The sequence below is a fragment of the Oncorhynchus mykiss genome, chromosome 17 (genome assembly GCF_057628025.1).
Source record: "Oncorhynchus mykiss isolate SJ-2025 chromosome 17, ASM5762802v1, whole genome shotgun sequence".
In the NCBI taxonomy this organism is placed as follows: Eukaryota; Metazoa; Chordata; class Actinopteri; order Salmoniformes; family Salmonidae; genus Oncorhynchus; species Oncorhynchus mykiss.
In genome coordinates, this window is record NC_143038.1 from 32,516,916 (window position 1) to 32,531,233 (window position 14,318).

The following is a 14,318-nucleotide window of genomic DNA, read 5'->3' on the forward strand; positions in this document are numbered from 1 at the left end:
ATCCAGAGTGATCATGGGCCTCTTGGCTGCATCTCTGATCAGTCTTTTCCTTGTATGAGCTGAAAGTTTAGAGGGACGGCCAGGTCTTGGTAGATTTGCAGTGGTCTGATACTCCTTCCATTTCAATATTATTGCTTGCACAGTGCTCCTTGGGATGTTTAAAGCTTGGGAAATCTTTTTGTATCCAAATCCGGCTTTAAACTTCTTCACAACAGTATCTCGGACCTGCCTGGTGTGTTCCTTGTTCTTCATGATGCTCTCTGCGCTTTTGACGGACCTCTGAGACTATCACAGTGCAGGTGCATTTATACGGAGACTTGATTACACACAGGTGGATTGTATTTATCATCATTAGTCATTTAGGTCAACATTGGATCATTCAGAGATCCTCACTGAACTTCTGGAGAGAGTTTGCTGCACTGAAAGTAAAGGGGCTGAATAATTTTGCACGCCCAATTTTTCCGTTTTTGATTTGTTAAAAAAGTTTGAAATATCCAATAAATGTCGTTCCACTTCATGATTGTGTCCCACTTGTTGCTGATTCTTCACAAAAAAAATACAGTTTTATATATTTATGTTTGAAGCCGGAAATGTGGCAAAAGGTCGCAAAGTTCAAGGGGGCCGAATACTTTCGCAAGGCACTGTATATATTGTATTGTATTGTATTGGGAATAGGGTTTCATTTAGAATGCAAAAGGCAGCCAAGCCAATCAGAGCACTCACAATGCAGGAGCTTAGAATAAAATGGGCCTGAGATCCTTCAGCCAATCACCACAGACTATTCTGCATCTGTGACATTTAGAAAAGGTCATATAATTAAGCACACAAATGACAAGAGTTATAGGGGATGGCATGCCTTGATGAATTGCAATCTCTGGTTGAACACAGTTAATGATGGTGCTTAATGGTAGATGATGGCACAGCGGCTGTGAAATTAGACTAGAGGATGACTTACTAAGACTGTGAAATGTGGTTGTCTTAACTATAGCTACCTTTATGCACTAACTGTAAGTTGCTATAAATAAGAGCTTCTGCTAAATGACTAAAATGAAATGTAAATGTAATCATGAGGGGTGTTGGTTCGGAGTGGGTTCAGATTTTGTCACATTTTCCACCTCTCAGATACCTAATACTTCAACCAATTAAACCTGAAATTAGACTGGATTTTCAATGCTGAAACTCCTGAAACCTTCACCATCCATACAAACGTGAGGACTGTGACCACAAAGAGCTAGGAGGATAAGGATGGAAGTCTGAGTTTGTGAGTTGAATTGTGAGATTTCGATGTTGTGATTCCACACTTAAAGTCACGTTTCTATGATTGAGTCCATCCATTCTGCTCGAGACTCTCTTGGCTGTCCCTTTAACAATCAGACTGTGCAGCTCCCTTGCGGGTAGGGGGAGAAATCGCGTGTCCGCTACCCAATGACAGTGCAGGATGCTGAGACCGGTGTGAATGGAGGCTGGAAGACGCCACTGTCTCTGGATGGTGATGGAGAGGAACTAATGGTAGAAAAAGGTACATTTCTATTTTGATTCATTCAAGATCAACGCAAATACGTATGATAGAGAACGGCACCGAATCCCCACATGCCCGAAATAGTGAAGTGTTTTCGATATTATGGGGTTGACGGTTCTCTTTCGATTAGACGGATTGAGGGAATGCATCTGTGCGTAAAATATCACTCCCAATTCATTCGTTGGATTGCATAGTAGATGAATGCATGGGAAAAACATACTGTAAGCTAATTTGTAGAAGTCAATATGTGTTTTTATCTTGTATATTTCAGTCATTCGATTCGGTTGAAAATCGAATTGGTTTGTGAGTTCATTTCAAGTAGAATTGATATCAAGGAAAGCTGAAACGAATTACATATCTCTATTTAATTTTCAATATAAAATATTTCTAGGGCTTTAGAGTCGTATTTCATCCTAAAAGCGCCTAATCCTATGGAATGTATGTGACGTTATCTATAGTGGCCAGCTGTCATAGATTCTCACATTGCATTGGAGAAGAATGATGTATTCCCATGAAACACGAGACATCAAGGGCAGTAACAATTCGACATAAGAAACGTCTGTAATGCCTCAGGCTTACATTATGTAATATATTTCCTTATTAGGGGAATTCAAGAGGAACATTTTCGGAGATGCTGTCATTATGAATAAGAAATATTATGCAATATCGACACCAGGATCATATTTATAAATAATTGAGGCTATTCGGCTACTAAACATTAGCGTGTTATGTTCCAATAATTTCAATAATCGATTGAGAAGAACCCGAAAAACCCTCAGCTACATGTGTCCCCTTCAAACGAACGAAACCCCCTTCGGAAATTGACGTTTCATTTTGGCTAACTGACAGAGGCGACAGCCACTCGGAAAAGCATGTTTGTACTATCTGATCCTCTCAACCAATCATGAAAGGCAAGGGGAGGGATTTTAATTGTGGGGTGTCTTGTCAGCAGCAGGGCTTGTTGATGGTCATTCAGTATTTTCTACTTAAGTAGACCATATGCATCATTTCCCCCGTGTTATTATGGTCAAGTGACAACCTGCTGCACTGTCTCATTGGAATGATTGATCTCCAAACATGTCCCTGCCTCCGCTCAGATAGGATTTCCTTCATGACCATTCTGCACACTAGCCTATGCAGCTGACCTTTTGCCGCAAGAGTTGTGCGGATGTGGAGTGAATTTGAAATTATGTTCAGGTGTGCGTGCACAAGTTTGTTTTCGCACTCTAGCCCACGACACTGTATTGATGTATGAAAGATGGACCATTTGTGACTGCAATGATGATGCCACATTGATGTGTATAATTGATGTGTATAATTATTGATTTCTAATGACATTTAGAGAGACACTGCTATGATCTTTTGTGTATTTCGATTCCAACAAGATGGCAAAGATAAAGGACACTATAGGCCTAATAAAGGGTTTCTAAGGGATGGACTTAAAGGTTGCATTTGGTTGATTAAAGGGAAATGACATGGCCTTATAGAAATGCAGCCAGCACCAGAACCTAAAGCGCTATTAATTGGCACAGAAAGGGTGAAAGTCATGCTTTCAGAGCATCTGTAAGGCCTATCTGCGCGAAAATGTCCATGCCACTAGGCCCATCTAATAGTTATGTTGCCCCTCGCAATCACAGCAGGTTACGCTTATCTACCCCATATTTATTTATCCCACGTGCATTTACTAGTCCAACAATATTATCATCGTTGGGCAGGTTGATTGAACCCCAAAAAAGTGTAAATATACAAATACCAGTAGGCTAGTGGTGCGCAGATCAGCTGTTTTTTTCACCAACACCTGCCCGCAATTGTAAATAACCCATCCGCACTACACACTGATCATATAGGCCTACAAAACATTAGGAACACCTGCTCTTTCTATGACATAAACTGACCAGGAGTGTGCAGGGGAATGCTAGGATCCTTTATTAATGTCACTTGTTAAATTAACTTCAATCAGTGTAGATGAAGGGGTGGAGACAAGTTAAAGAAGGATTTTTAAGCCTCGAGACAATTGAAGTATGGATTTTGTGGAGTGGTGGGAAAAAGTTATTGTCCCCGCTGTAGACATCTATATCGGTCCGCAAATAGAGCAATATTAAAGGCCCAGTGCACTAGTTTTGTGAAGAAAAAAAATTAAGAATAAAAAAGTATTCTGTATTCTGATTTTTCAGTGGGTGATGCAGCACCCATACTTCCCGCGATATTTTATGTGGTTGAAATACTATCAGCCGGTATTGAACTGCGCAGTCGCATTCTCTCAAGATGCTGAAATATATCATATTTCTCCACTCTTGTTCCCGAGTATCATTTTACTGCAAGAAATGCTTATTTTTTGCAAGAGTTAATGTTAAGGCTATGTGAGAGGGTATAGACCTAGAGTCAGTGTCCAGATTTTAGTTTCCATTTAACCCATCTGAACAGTAGGCTACAGTTCTCTTAACGTGCCATAGGCCTATTTGACACCGTCGATATCCGCGGTTATAAACCCAGGGTGTTATGTCTTTATTCAACCGACCCGCCCTTCATCCACACAATGTATATAAGCGCGGGGACGGCAGTTACTACGGTAGGCTACTATGCAATGTGTTGATTGAGTCTTAATTCAGCACCATGGACAGCACGGCAATTGGTGGATTCAGCGCTATGTTTGGGCGATTCAGCACCACAGCCCTGGACAGCAATACATGAGAGAGGATGTTTGCACCAAGGGGCAGACCGGCCATCCAGCATTTCTTGAAAAAGCCAGATGGGCTGGTCCATTTTGTTTTTGCCAGCTGGGTGGGTCTAACTTTTTTGTTGTTTCGCAAAATGATAATTATCTTGCTAATAATGGGGGCCTCAAGGGAAAAAATGGGCCAGTGTGTTACAGAGCCAATTTATGGTCCCAGTCCATCACTGTGTTGGTGTGGCTTCACAGACAGAAAGCCTAGACTCTTAGAATTTGGTGTCATTCGAGGAACCCTGGAGATTCTCAAGGAACCATTGCAGTCAATGGGTTAATTTTTGCACCATTGGTTAGTTGAGGGGTTCTTGGAGGAACCTTTCATGTTTTCAATGTTTCCTGGAGGAACCTTTTTGCTGGCACATGCAAAGCACTATAAATAAATCCATATATAACATTATTTCATCATTGGATTTGTTGTGCTGCCAGACTCAGAAGAAAATGGAAAAATGTGGCTTTTGGTGATGGCTTTATGCGATAGCTAGCAACTTGTAAACAATATCCCATTCCTATTTGAATACTATTTGAATTGCAATGTTGAATAATACAACATTGTCTGTCATGCCAATTGTATTATATGACTGTAGCCTCCTGTTTTACTTCCAAAAAGTTTGTTGTGATGGTAATGATGTTTGTTTATGATGATATTTATTTGGAGTTGTCTTAGGTCACCAGTTAGCTACAGTATTTTCATCCTAGCCTACACTCTTGGTTGTTTGGATTGGTTGTTTGGATGACCTATCTGGGTTGCAGGCATTGTTTCACTTAGTTGGGTTGTTTTCTTTAAAAAGAGCCAGGTTGGGTGGTTGATGTTAGGTTATTGATGCTGGATTATTAACCCTGCATTCATAACCAAGTGGGAATGTGGTATTTACCACAAACGACTGGGAAACATCCACTTGAACGCCCCTCCAACTGGTAATCACTAGTGGGAAACCTTTGACATCACCTAAAAAGGAAATTACCTCGAAAACAGAATTTTCGGCAAGCAATCTATTATACAGTTTTTTTAAACATTAGAATTTGTTTACAAGCATGATAGCTGTACTTTTAGTTTATGGTTGACACAGCTTGTTTTCTATTAGCCAATCGTTGTACGTCATCAAGTTCAAAGCACGTGAATGCATCCAAATTGTATTTACTACTTCACAACTGAAAATTGCCACCTTCCCACTTGGTTGTAAACACAGCATAAGATATGACTCAGTGGTTCAGATGAGAAGAATGGGGGCGTTGCTTAGTAAGGGCGTGTCATTCACATAATTATGTTTGGCCACCCGTGAGAGTGAATTCCTTCCTGTTAATCTTTTCTGTTGTATTGTCATCTCATGTTAAGGTTGAACACTAATGTTTTTGTAGCATCAATGAGGCTTACAGACATGTATGAGTTCCTCAAGAGCCTATGCAAATCCCAATGTTGGATTTGTTACCACTTTATTACTATATAAAGAAGTTATTGCATTTGGATGACTGTCAATGCTCTATATGTAGTCAGCAATGTTAATATTGGATTATGAAAAATGCATAAACATTCAAGGAAAATAGACATTTGTATTGTACAAACTTTCAACTTTATATGATAAACAGAAATGACATTTATTCTTACCAGTAGGCAAAAATAACTATCTGAAAGCCGTGCCTCTAATCTTCTGATAGGCTGCTGCTGCTGCAATATTTTATTAAAAAGGTAAATATTTAACTTTTTTCCCCATCACAAAAAGGTTCCTGTTTGAACCTTTACATAGGCAGCCCAGTATCAGCATATAAACGTCAATCTGTGACATTTTTGCGAAAATATATGCATCATGGCACAGGGGTTCCTCGAGGAACCTTTGTGACCAGAATAGGTTCCCCCCTGAGTGACAATTTACCAATTCGCAAAAGGTTCTTCCAGGCTCATTCACTTCTAAGAGTGTTGGCTTTAGCTCAGCGGGATTGAAAAGTCTTGTTGGGCCCAGGAGACCCGGGGTCTAAACTCAGCCGGCCACATGCAGTCCTTGCCGCTTTTCCCAACATTTTCACTCCAGACTTCACAAACACTGCAGCCATTGCCAACCAATTGAAGATAATAATTGCAGAACTTCCTGATACAGTATGTGTGTTGTATAATTCGTTTGAGTTTAATGAGCTACAGTCTCTCAGAGGGACTGGCTACTGAAAAAGCAACTTGTTTGGCTAATGTTACACCCGCTCCACTTCTTTCAGCTAATGTAGGCTGACATATTACATCCCTTCCAGCGGATTTTTTTTCATTCACTTCTGCCATTTTGTATTTGTAACACTCCTGTCCCATTTTAAAGTTTTTTGTTGCAACAAACTGAAATTATAGTTATTACTGAACTCCCTGTCTGCTCTCGCCTGTCATTGTATCATTGTAATTGCTTCTGTTGAAGTGTTTTCTCGCAGGTATTTCTTCAGCATTTCTTTCTTGTCCCAAAAATGCTTAGCCTGGTCCCAGATCTGTTTATGCCATCTTGCCAACTCCCATGGTCATTGTAATTGGCTACAAAATGCTTTCCTTACCTCAAATACCCTTTATAGACTGGTGGGTTGTCATATCACAAAGCTATCTGACTCTGAATGGTGGAGTGTTCCTGTAAAGATATTGGCAAAGTCAGGTATTGTGTGAGTTCATAAGACAGCCATTCAGCCATGTCACATCGTTGATTCTGAAAGGGAGAGGTGGCACAGTTCTATAGGCAAAGTCAGGTCTGGCTGTAGGACATGCGGATAATGGCTCCAAAAAGCTAGTGGCCATCTTGTCCCCACCCTCACCCTCACCCTGGCCCTGGCATGGAGACAAGAGTGTGTGGCACCGATGAGCAGACCATCTGTTGTCAGTCACTCATCACTTTTCCTTTTAACTTCCTCTATCCACCCGCACCGGAATTCATAGGAATACATTTTTTTTCTCCCCTTTTGAAACTTAAGTTTTTAAGAGGACTGCCAAAACCAGGTGCTTTATCTCTGTGAGCCCAGACACTGCAGTCTCTATGGAAACCGTGTCTTCTGAGAAGACGATGCAAGGGTGGCCCGGAAGGAAGGAAGAATACAGCCCAGCTATCCCCAAAGACACGCTGCACCACCACTATCCGTTTAAAAACAGACGTTCATCATTAGTTTTTTTTTCAAAAGAACCCTCCCGTACTATCCAGTACCATCCTGTATCCTGCTGTACCCTCTTGAGTCCTCCTCTGATAACACTGGGGTTTTATCCCAAAGGGCAGCTATTCCCTATGGGCCATATATGCCCTGGTAAAAATGAAAAGAAAAAAGAATGTATTCAGACCCCTTGACTTTTTCCACATTTTGTTACATTACAGCCTCATTCTAAAATGTATTAAATTGTTTTTTTCCTCATGAATCTTCACACAATACTCCATAATGACAAAGCAAAAAAACGTTTTTTATACATTTTTGCAAATGTAAATATCACATTCCCATAAGTATTCAGACCTTTTCATTCAGTACTTTGAAGCACCGTTGGCAGCGATTACAGCATCAAGTCTTCTTGGGTATAAAGCTACAAGCTTGGCAGACCTGTATTTGGGGAGTTTCGCCCATTATTTTCTGCAGATCCTCTAAAGCTCTGTTTGGTTGGATGGGGAGCGTTGCTGCACAGCTATTTTCAGGTCTCTCCAGAGATGTTCAATTGGGTTGAAGTCCAGGCTCTTGCTGGGCCACTCAATGACATTCAGAGACTTGTCCTGAAGCCACTCCTGTGTTGTCTTGGCTGTGTGCTTAGGGTCGTTGTACTGTTAGAAGGTAAACCTTTGTCCCAGTCTGAGGTTATGAGTGCTCTGGAGCAGGTATTCATCAAGGATCTCTCTGTACTTTGCTCCGTTCATCTTTGCCTTGATCCTGACTAGTCTCCCAGTCCCTGCCGCTAAAAAACATCCCCACAGCATGATGCTGCCATCACCATGCTTCATCGTAGGGATGGTGCCAGGTATCCTCCAGACGTGACGCTTGACATTCAGGCAAGATAATTTAATCTTGGTTTCATCTGACCAGAAAATCTTGTTTCTCATGGTCTGAGAGTCTTTAGGTGCCTTTTGGCAAACTCCAAGCAGGCTGTCATGTGCCTTTTACTGAGGAGTGGCTTCCGACTGGCCAATCTACCATAAAGTCCTGATTGATGGAATGCTGCAGAGATGGTTGTCCTTCTGGAAGTTTCTCGCATCTCCACAGAGGAACTCTAGAGCTATGTCAGAGTGACCATTGGGTTCTTGGTCACCTCCCTGACCAAGGCCCTTCTCCCCTGATTGCTCAATTTGCCTGGGCGGCCAGCTCTAGGAAGAGTCTTGGTGGTTCCAAACTTCTTCCATTTAAGAATGATGGAGGCTACTATGTTCTTGGGGACATTCAATGCTGCATACATTTTTTGGTACCCGTCCCCAGATCTGTGCCTCGACACAATCCTGTCTCGGAGCTCTACGGACGATTCCTTCGACCTCATGGCTTGGTTTTTGCTCTGACATGCACTGTCAACTGTGGGACCTTATATAGACAGTGCCTTTCCAAATCATGTCCAATAAATTGAATTTACCACTGGTGGACTCCAATCAAGTTGTAGAAACATCTCAAGGATGATCAATGGACAGCACCTGTCCTGAAACAGGACGCACCTGAGCTCAATTATTGAGTCTCATAGCAAAATACTCACGTACATTGGGTATTTCTGTTTTTATTTTTTATACATTTGCAAAATAAAAATAAAAACTGTTTTCACTTTGTCATTATGGGGTATTGTGTGTAGATTGCCGAGGATTTTCTTTTATTTAATACATTTTAGAATAAGGGTGTAATGTAACAACATTTTTGAAAAAGTCAAGGGGTCTGAATACTTTCCGAAGGCAATGTACATACATGTATGCGATGGCCAGAAACGTGACTGCCATTTTAAAGTCTCTGGTGTTTAGTGACTCCACAGGCAGTTGACTCCTACTGGGCAACACAATCTGGCCAACTTTAGCAGTAGCCTACACAATAAGTATTATACACACACTGCTCTGTACGGTTTCATGGATGGGAAATACAAATGATTTGCAATACACATAAATGTAGCTATAACATAAGAGGTGGATGCTATATTTATTTATTTTATTTACCTTTATTTAACTAGGCAAGTCAGTTAAGAACAAATTCTTATTTTCAATGATGGCCTAGGAACAGTAGGTTAACTGCCTGTTCAGGGGCAGATTGACAGATTTGTACCTTGTCAGCTCAGGGATATGAACTTGCAACCTTCCGGTTACTAATCCAACGCTCTAACCACTAGGCTACCCTGCCGCCCCTAAGGCACACCTGTATGATGTAGGTCTATAGTTGAACAATGAAAATACAGTTGTTCTGCTCTTTGATGATAAGGAGTCAATACAACAGCATAAGTTCCATTTGTATGTACAGTATACTTTCTGCCTCCCCCTGGGTCATATTCATTAGTGCAAAATGTAGCAAAGCGTTTTGAAACGGAAAATGAAAATGAGTGTTTCTTATTGGACAAGATCAAGGTAGTCCCTCCCTGTTTCAGTCCATTTGCTTCATATTGGGGTCTAGTGAATATGACCCTGGTGTGTGGAATGATAGGAGTGATTGTGTGATTACATGTGGCTAAGTGCTCCAGAAGAGGAAATGGAAGCATGCACAGCTGAACTCTGGGGAATGTATTCTTGAGGTTCCTGCTTATTGACATGTATTATATATGAATATAGTGTTTGTATTAGTGTATTGATATAGAGCAATCCTGGGATTTAATAGTACTGCATTTGAAATCTCTTCAAATACTTTGAGCATTTGCCTTGGCATGCCAGATGGGCATGATACTTGGTTCTATGCATAGAGTATATGTGATATTGTGGTTGCTATACTAGATGTACTAAATACTATGCACAGTGAGGTAGGTGTTCTCTGCTTCCTGATGGGGTCAGCACTAATAGGACTGGGATGAGTGCCTGGGCCGGGGGAAGCCAGGGTGATGCTGCGATTCCCAGTGGGTTCACTTAGAATTGGAATCCCTCCCTGCAAAAGAAGCCCACAGAGCCACAGGCTGGTGTGACTCACTCACCCAGCTCTCAATGTGAACAGGAGGAGAGGAGCTGCTTCTTATGACACTACACCTACCAAATGCTGTAGAAGGAGTGTGGGATGTGTGTGTGTGGGTGGAGTGTGTGTGTGCGTGTGAGAGAGAGAGAGAGAGAGAGAGAGAGAGAGAGAGAAAGAAAGAGAGAGAGAAAGCAAGAGAGAGAGAGTATGCTGTGTGTTCTTGACAGATAAAATATGCAGCATATTTCTTGTCATTATTATGACAAATTGCTCTTTCCCCAGATCTGTCGATGTCGAGGTCCTTCACCCACACAGGCATGCAGTGAGCCGCCCATGTGTGTTACAGAGTGAGGGTGCACTGTGATCGTCGCAGCGTGCCCCTGGTAAGGACTCCGTGGCAAGCGTCCGGCCGGCCCAGGCCACACCTCCCACACCCAGGACATGTACGGCAGCGCCAGAGCGGTCGGCCACATCGAGAGCAGCCCTGCACGGTCCCCGCGCCTGCCTAGGTCCCCCAGGCTGGGCCACCGGAGGGCCAACAGTGGGGGCGGGGGCGGTGGAGGGGGTAAGACGCTCTCCATGGAGAACATCCAGTCACTGAACGCTGCCTACGCCACGTCCGGGCCCATGTACCTAAGCGACCACGAGGGAGTGGGCTCAACCGCTACCTACCCTAAGGGCACCATGACGCTGGGGCGAGCCTCCAACCGGGCCATGTACGGGGGCCGCGTCACGGCCATGGGCAGCAGCCCCAACATCGCCTCGGTGGGGCTGGGCCACCACGCTGACCTGCTGTCCTACAGCGACCTGGGCTCCCTGTCCATGCTGCAGCACCACCACCACCACCCTCAGGGGGTGCCGTCAGCCCTGTTGCGGCAGGCTGTGCGAGGCAGTGGGGGGGAACTCCTGGAGATGCAGGCCACACTCCGGGACATGCAGCGGGAGAACGACCTGCTGAGGAGAGAGCTGGACCTGAAGGACAGCAAGCTGGGCTCGTCCACCAACAGCATCAAGAGCTTCTGGAGCCCCGAGCTGAAGAAGGAGAGGATGATACGCAAGGAGGAGGCGGCGCGCACCTCCGTCCTCAAGGAGCAGATGAGGGTGACTCACGAGGAGAACCAGGTTAGAACACAACATGTTTTCTCCCCTCGTCTCCCCCTATGCTGCTACTTGATAGTGTACACTTCGTAGTGCACACTGGATAGTGTGTACTTGGATTAAAGGAAAATCTTTTGGTATTTGTTTCAGTAGTCCATTGTTGATTGTCCATTGTTGTCAGCAATCAAGTTTTGAAGATATATAAACTTTCAAAATACAGAAATACAGACGGTATGATGCTTTTTGCACCATATGATACAAAACGCAGCATCATACTGGCTGTATTTCTGTATTTTAAAAGTTATATACACTACATGACCAAAAGTATGTGGACACCTGCTCGTCGAACATCTCATTCCATAATCATGGGCTTTAATATGGAGTTGGTCCCCCCTTTTCTGCTGTAACAGCCTCCACTCTTCTGGGAAGGCTTTCCACTAGATGTTAGAATATTGCGGTGGGGACTTCCACTCAGCCACAAGAACACTAGTGAGGTCGGGCACTGATGTTTGGTGATTAGGCCTGGCTCACAGTCAGCGTTCCAATTCATCCCAAAGGCGTGGAGGCCAGTCAAGTTCTTCCACACTGATCTCGACAAACCATTTCTGTGTGGACCTCGCTTTGCGCACGGGGCATTGTCATGCTGAAACAGGAAAGGGCCTTCCTCAAACTATTGCCACAAAGTTGGAAACACAGGATCGTCTAGAATGTCATTGTATGCTGTAGCATTACAATTTACATTCACTGGAACTAAGGGGCCTAGCCCGAACCATGAAAACAGCCCCAGACCATTATTCCTCCTCCACCAAACTTTACAGTTGTCACTATGCATTGGGGCAGGTAGTGTTCTCCTGGCATTCGCCAAACCTAGATTCATCCGTCGGACTGCCAGATGGTGACGCGGGATTCATCACTTCAGAGAACGCATTTCCACTGCTCCAGAGTCCAATGGCGGCAAGCTTTACACTACTCCAGCCGACCCTTGGTATTCCGTATAATGATCTTAGGCTTGTGTGCAGCTACTGAGCCATGGAAACCCATTTCACGGAGCTCCCGACGAACAGTTCTTGTGCTGACGTTCCAAAGGCAGACGATTTTTACGCACTTCACCATTTGGTGCCGTTCTGTGAGTTTATGTGGCCTACCACTTAGCGGCTGAGCTGTAGTTGCTCCTAGATGTTTCCACAACAACAGCGCTTACAGTTGTTGGAACGGTAGCATCCTATAACGGAAAGTCACTGAGCTCTTCAGTAAGGTCATTCTACTGCTAATGTTTGTCTATGTAGATTGCATGGCTGGGTGCTCGACTTTATATACCTGTCAGCAATGGGTGTGGTTGAAATAGCCAAATCCACTAATTTGAAGCCGTGCCCACATTTTGTATTTGTAGTGTATCATGAAAACTTGATCATTGACACGCAAAACATTTTAGGACAATATCAACAATGGACTATTGAAACAAATACCAAAATATCGTTTTTGGGTGGAGTTTTCCTTTAAAGTCCGCCACTAGTCAATCTCCCTTTTACAACTCACACAGACATATGTCTCCTCTCTCTCTCTCTATCTCTCTCCCTTCCTGTCACAGTCTCTCACTGTACTCCCTCCTGTCTCGTCACTCTAACTATTCTATTTTCCTCCCAAGGTACTGTCTCCACTCCCTGATGTCGAAGAATTATCCCACTGTCATGTTTATTTAATACATCTGGAAACCTTTTTGGAAAGAGGTGTTGGTGGTCATAAATGCTTCATCTTCCACTCGTACTATACCTCATTTCTAATAGTCCCCAGAATGAATAAGAGAGGGGGAGGGAATGAGGGATGGAGGAAGAGAGGGAGGTTGAAACGAATACTGTAAGAAGCATACATGAAATATTCATGTGATTTTTCAAATGATCTAGATTCTACTGTGTCTTACTGTGGTAAAAAATCATCATTCAGTACAACGCTCCCGTCTTAGCGCAGCGCACCGCACAGTGTATTAACACATCAAATTCCGCCCTTTGTAAAAGCGTAATGCTTACCCTGGTTTATCATTTCGGTGGCTTATTTAGGTTGCGTCCACAGGTGAAATGTGAATATTACAACAACAATATTACAACAAGTGATAAGACAACAAGTGGCTACAGAAAGGCCAGAGGTGATTTCAGGGCTATGGCCACCTCAGTGGTGGCTGGTGGGCGAAGATATAGGAAGACATGCTGATTGTAATGGAATGAATGGAACAGTATCAAACACATGGTTTCTTTTCAATACATTCCATTCCAGCCATTACAATGAGCCTGTCCCCTTGTATCTTTGCCCACAAGCCATCACTGGGCCACAGGTCGATCCTGTTCGGGCTTTGTCCACAGTCACACGCAATTTCATTTTGTTTCTGTGCCTTTCCCCTGCGTCTCTGTGTGTTAGTTGTAAAGGGGGTGGAGTGAGCGGCCTAGTTAAATCACTCACACGTCTCCAGTCTGCAGTCTGCAGGAGGTTCAGGGCCTGGAGAGGAATGTCAAGGACAAAGCACTGTCTGAGAGTCTCTCGCTATCTCTGTCTCTCCCCGTCTGCCCTTCTCCCTCTCGATCTATTTAGCTTACTCTCACTCGCTCTGTCTTTCATTTTCTCTTCCTGTCTACCCCTATCTATCTCCCCCCCATTCTCTTCTGTCTCCGTGTCCGTCGCTCTCTCTCTCCCTCTCTCTCTCTCTCTTGCCCCCCCCCCCTCTCTCTGTCTCCCTCCCTCTCTCTCTCTCTCTCTCTCTCTCTCTCTCTACCACTCTATATCGCCCCTTTCCTTTCCCCTCTCCCTCTTTCTTTTCTCTGTGTCCTGCAGGGCACCATATGGGATTTCTCTGACATACATTATCAAATGAAGGTTGATTAGATGGAAATAGATAGATCTGTATACCTAATTAGGCAGGCAAAGCTAGATGGTAATTACATA

General features: G+C 43.5%; 1 protein-coding gene across 5 annotated transcripts in view; it reads left to right on the plus strand.

The window, feature by feature from the left end:
* The first annotated feature begins 1,295 nt into the window (after positions 1-1,295).
* Positions 1,296-14,318, plus strand: part of erc2 (ELKS/RAB6-interacting/CAST family member 2) — a 75,987-nt gene continuing 62,964 nt past the window's right edge. For all 5 annotated transcript variants that reach the window (XM_036950015.2, XM_036950018.2, XM_090205231.1 and 2 more), the window contains exons 1-2: positions 1,296-1,519; positions 10,572-11,411. In XM_036950015.2, the coding sequence (XP_036805910.1) occupies positions 10,731-11,411 (681 nt within the window). In that variant the 5' untranslated portion in view covers positions 1,296-1,519; positions 10,572-10,730. The remainder of the gene's footprint in view (positions 1,520-10,571; positions 11,412-14,318) is intronic.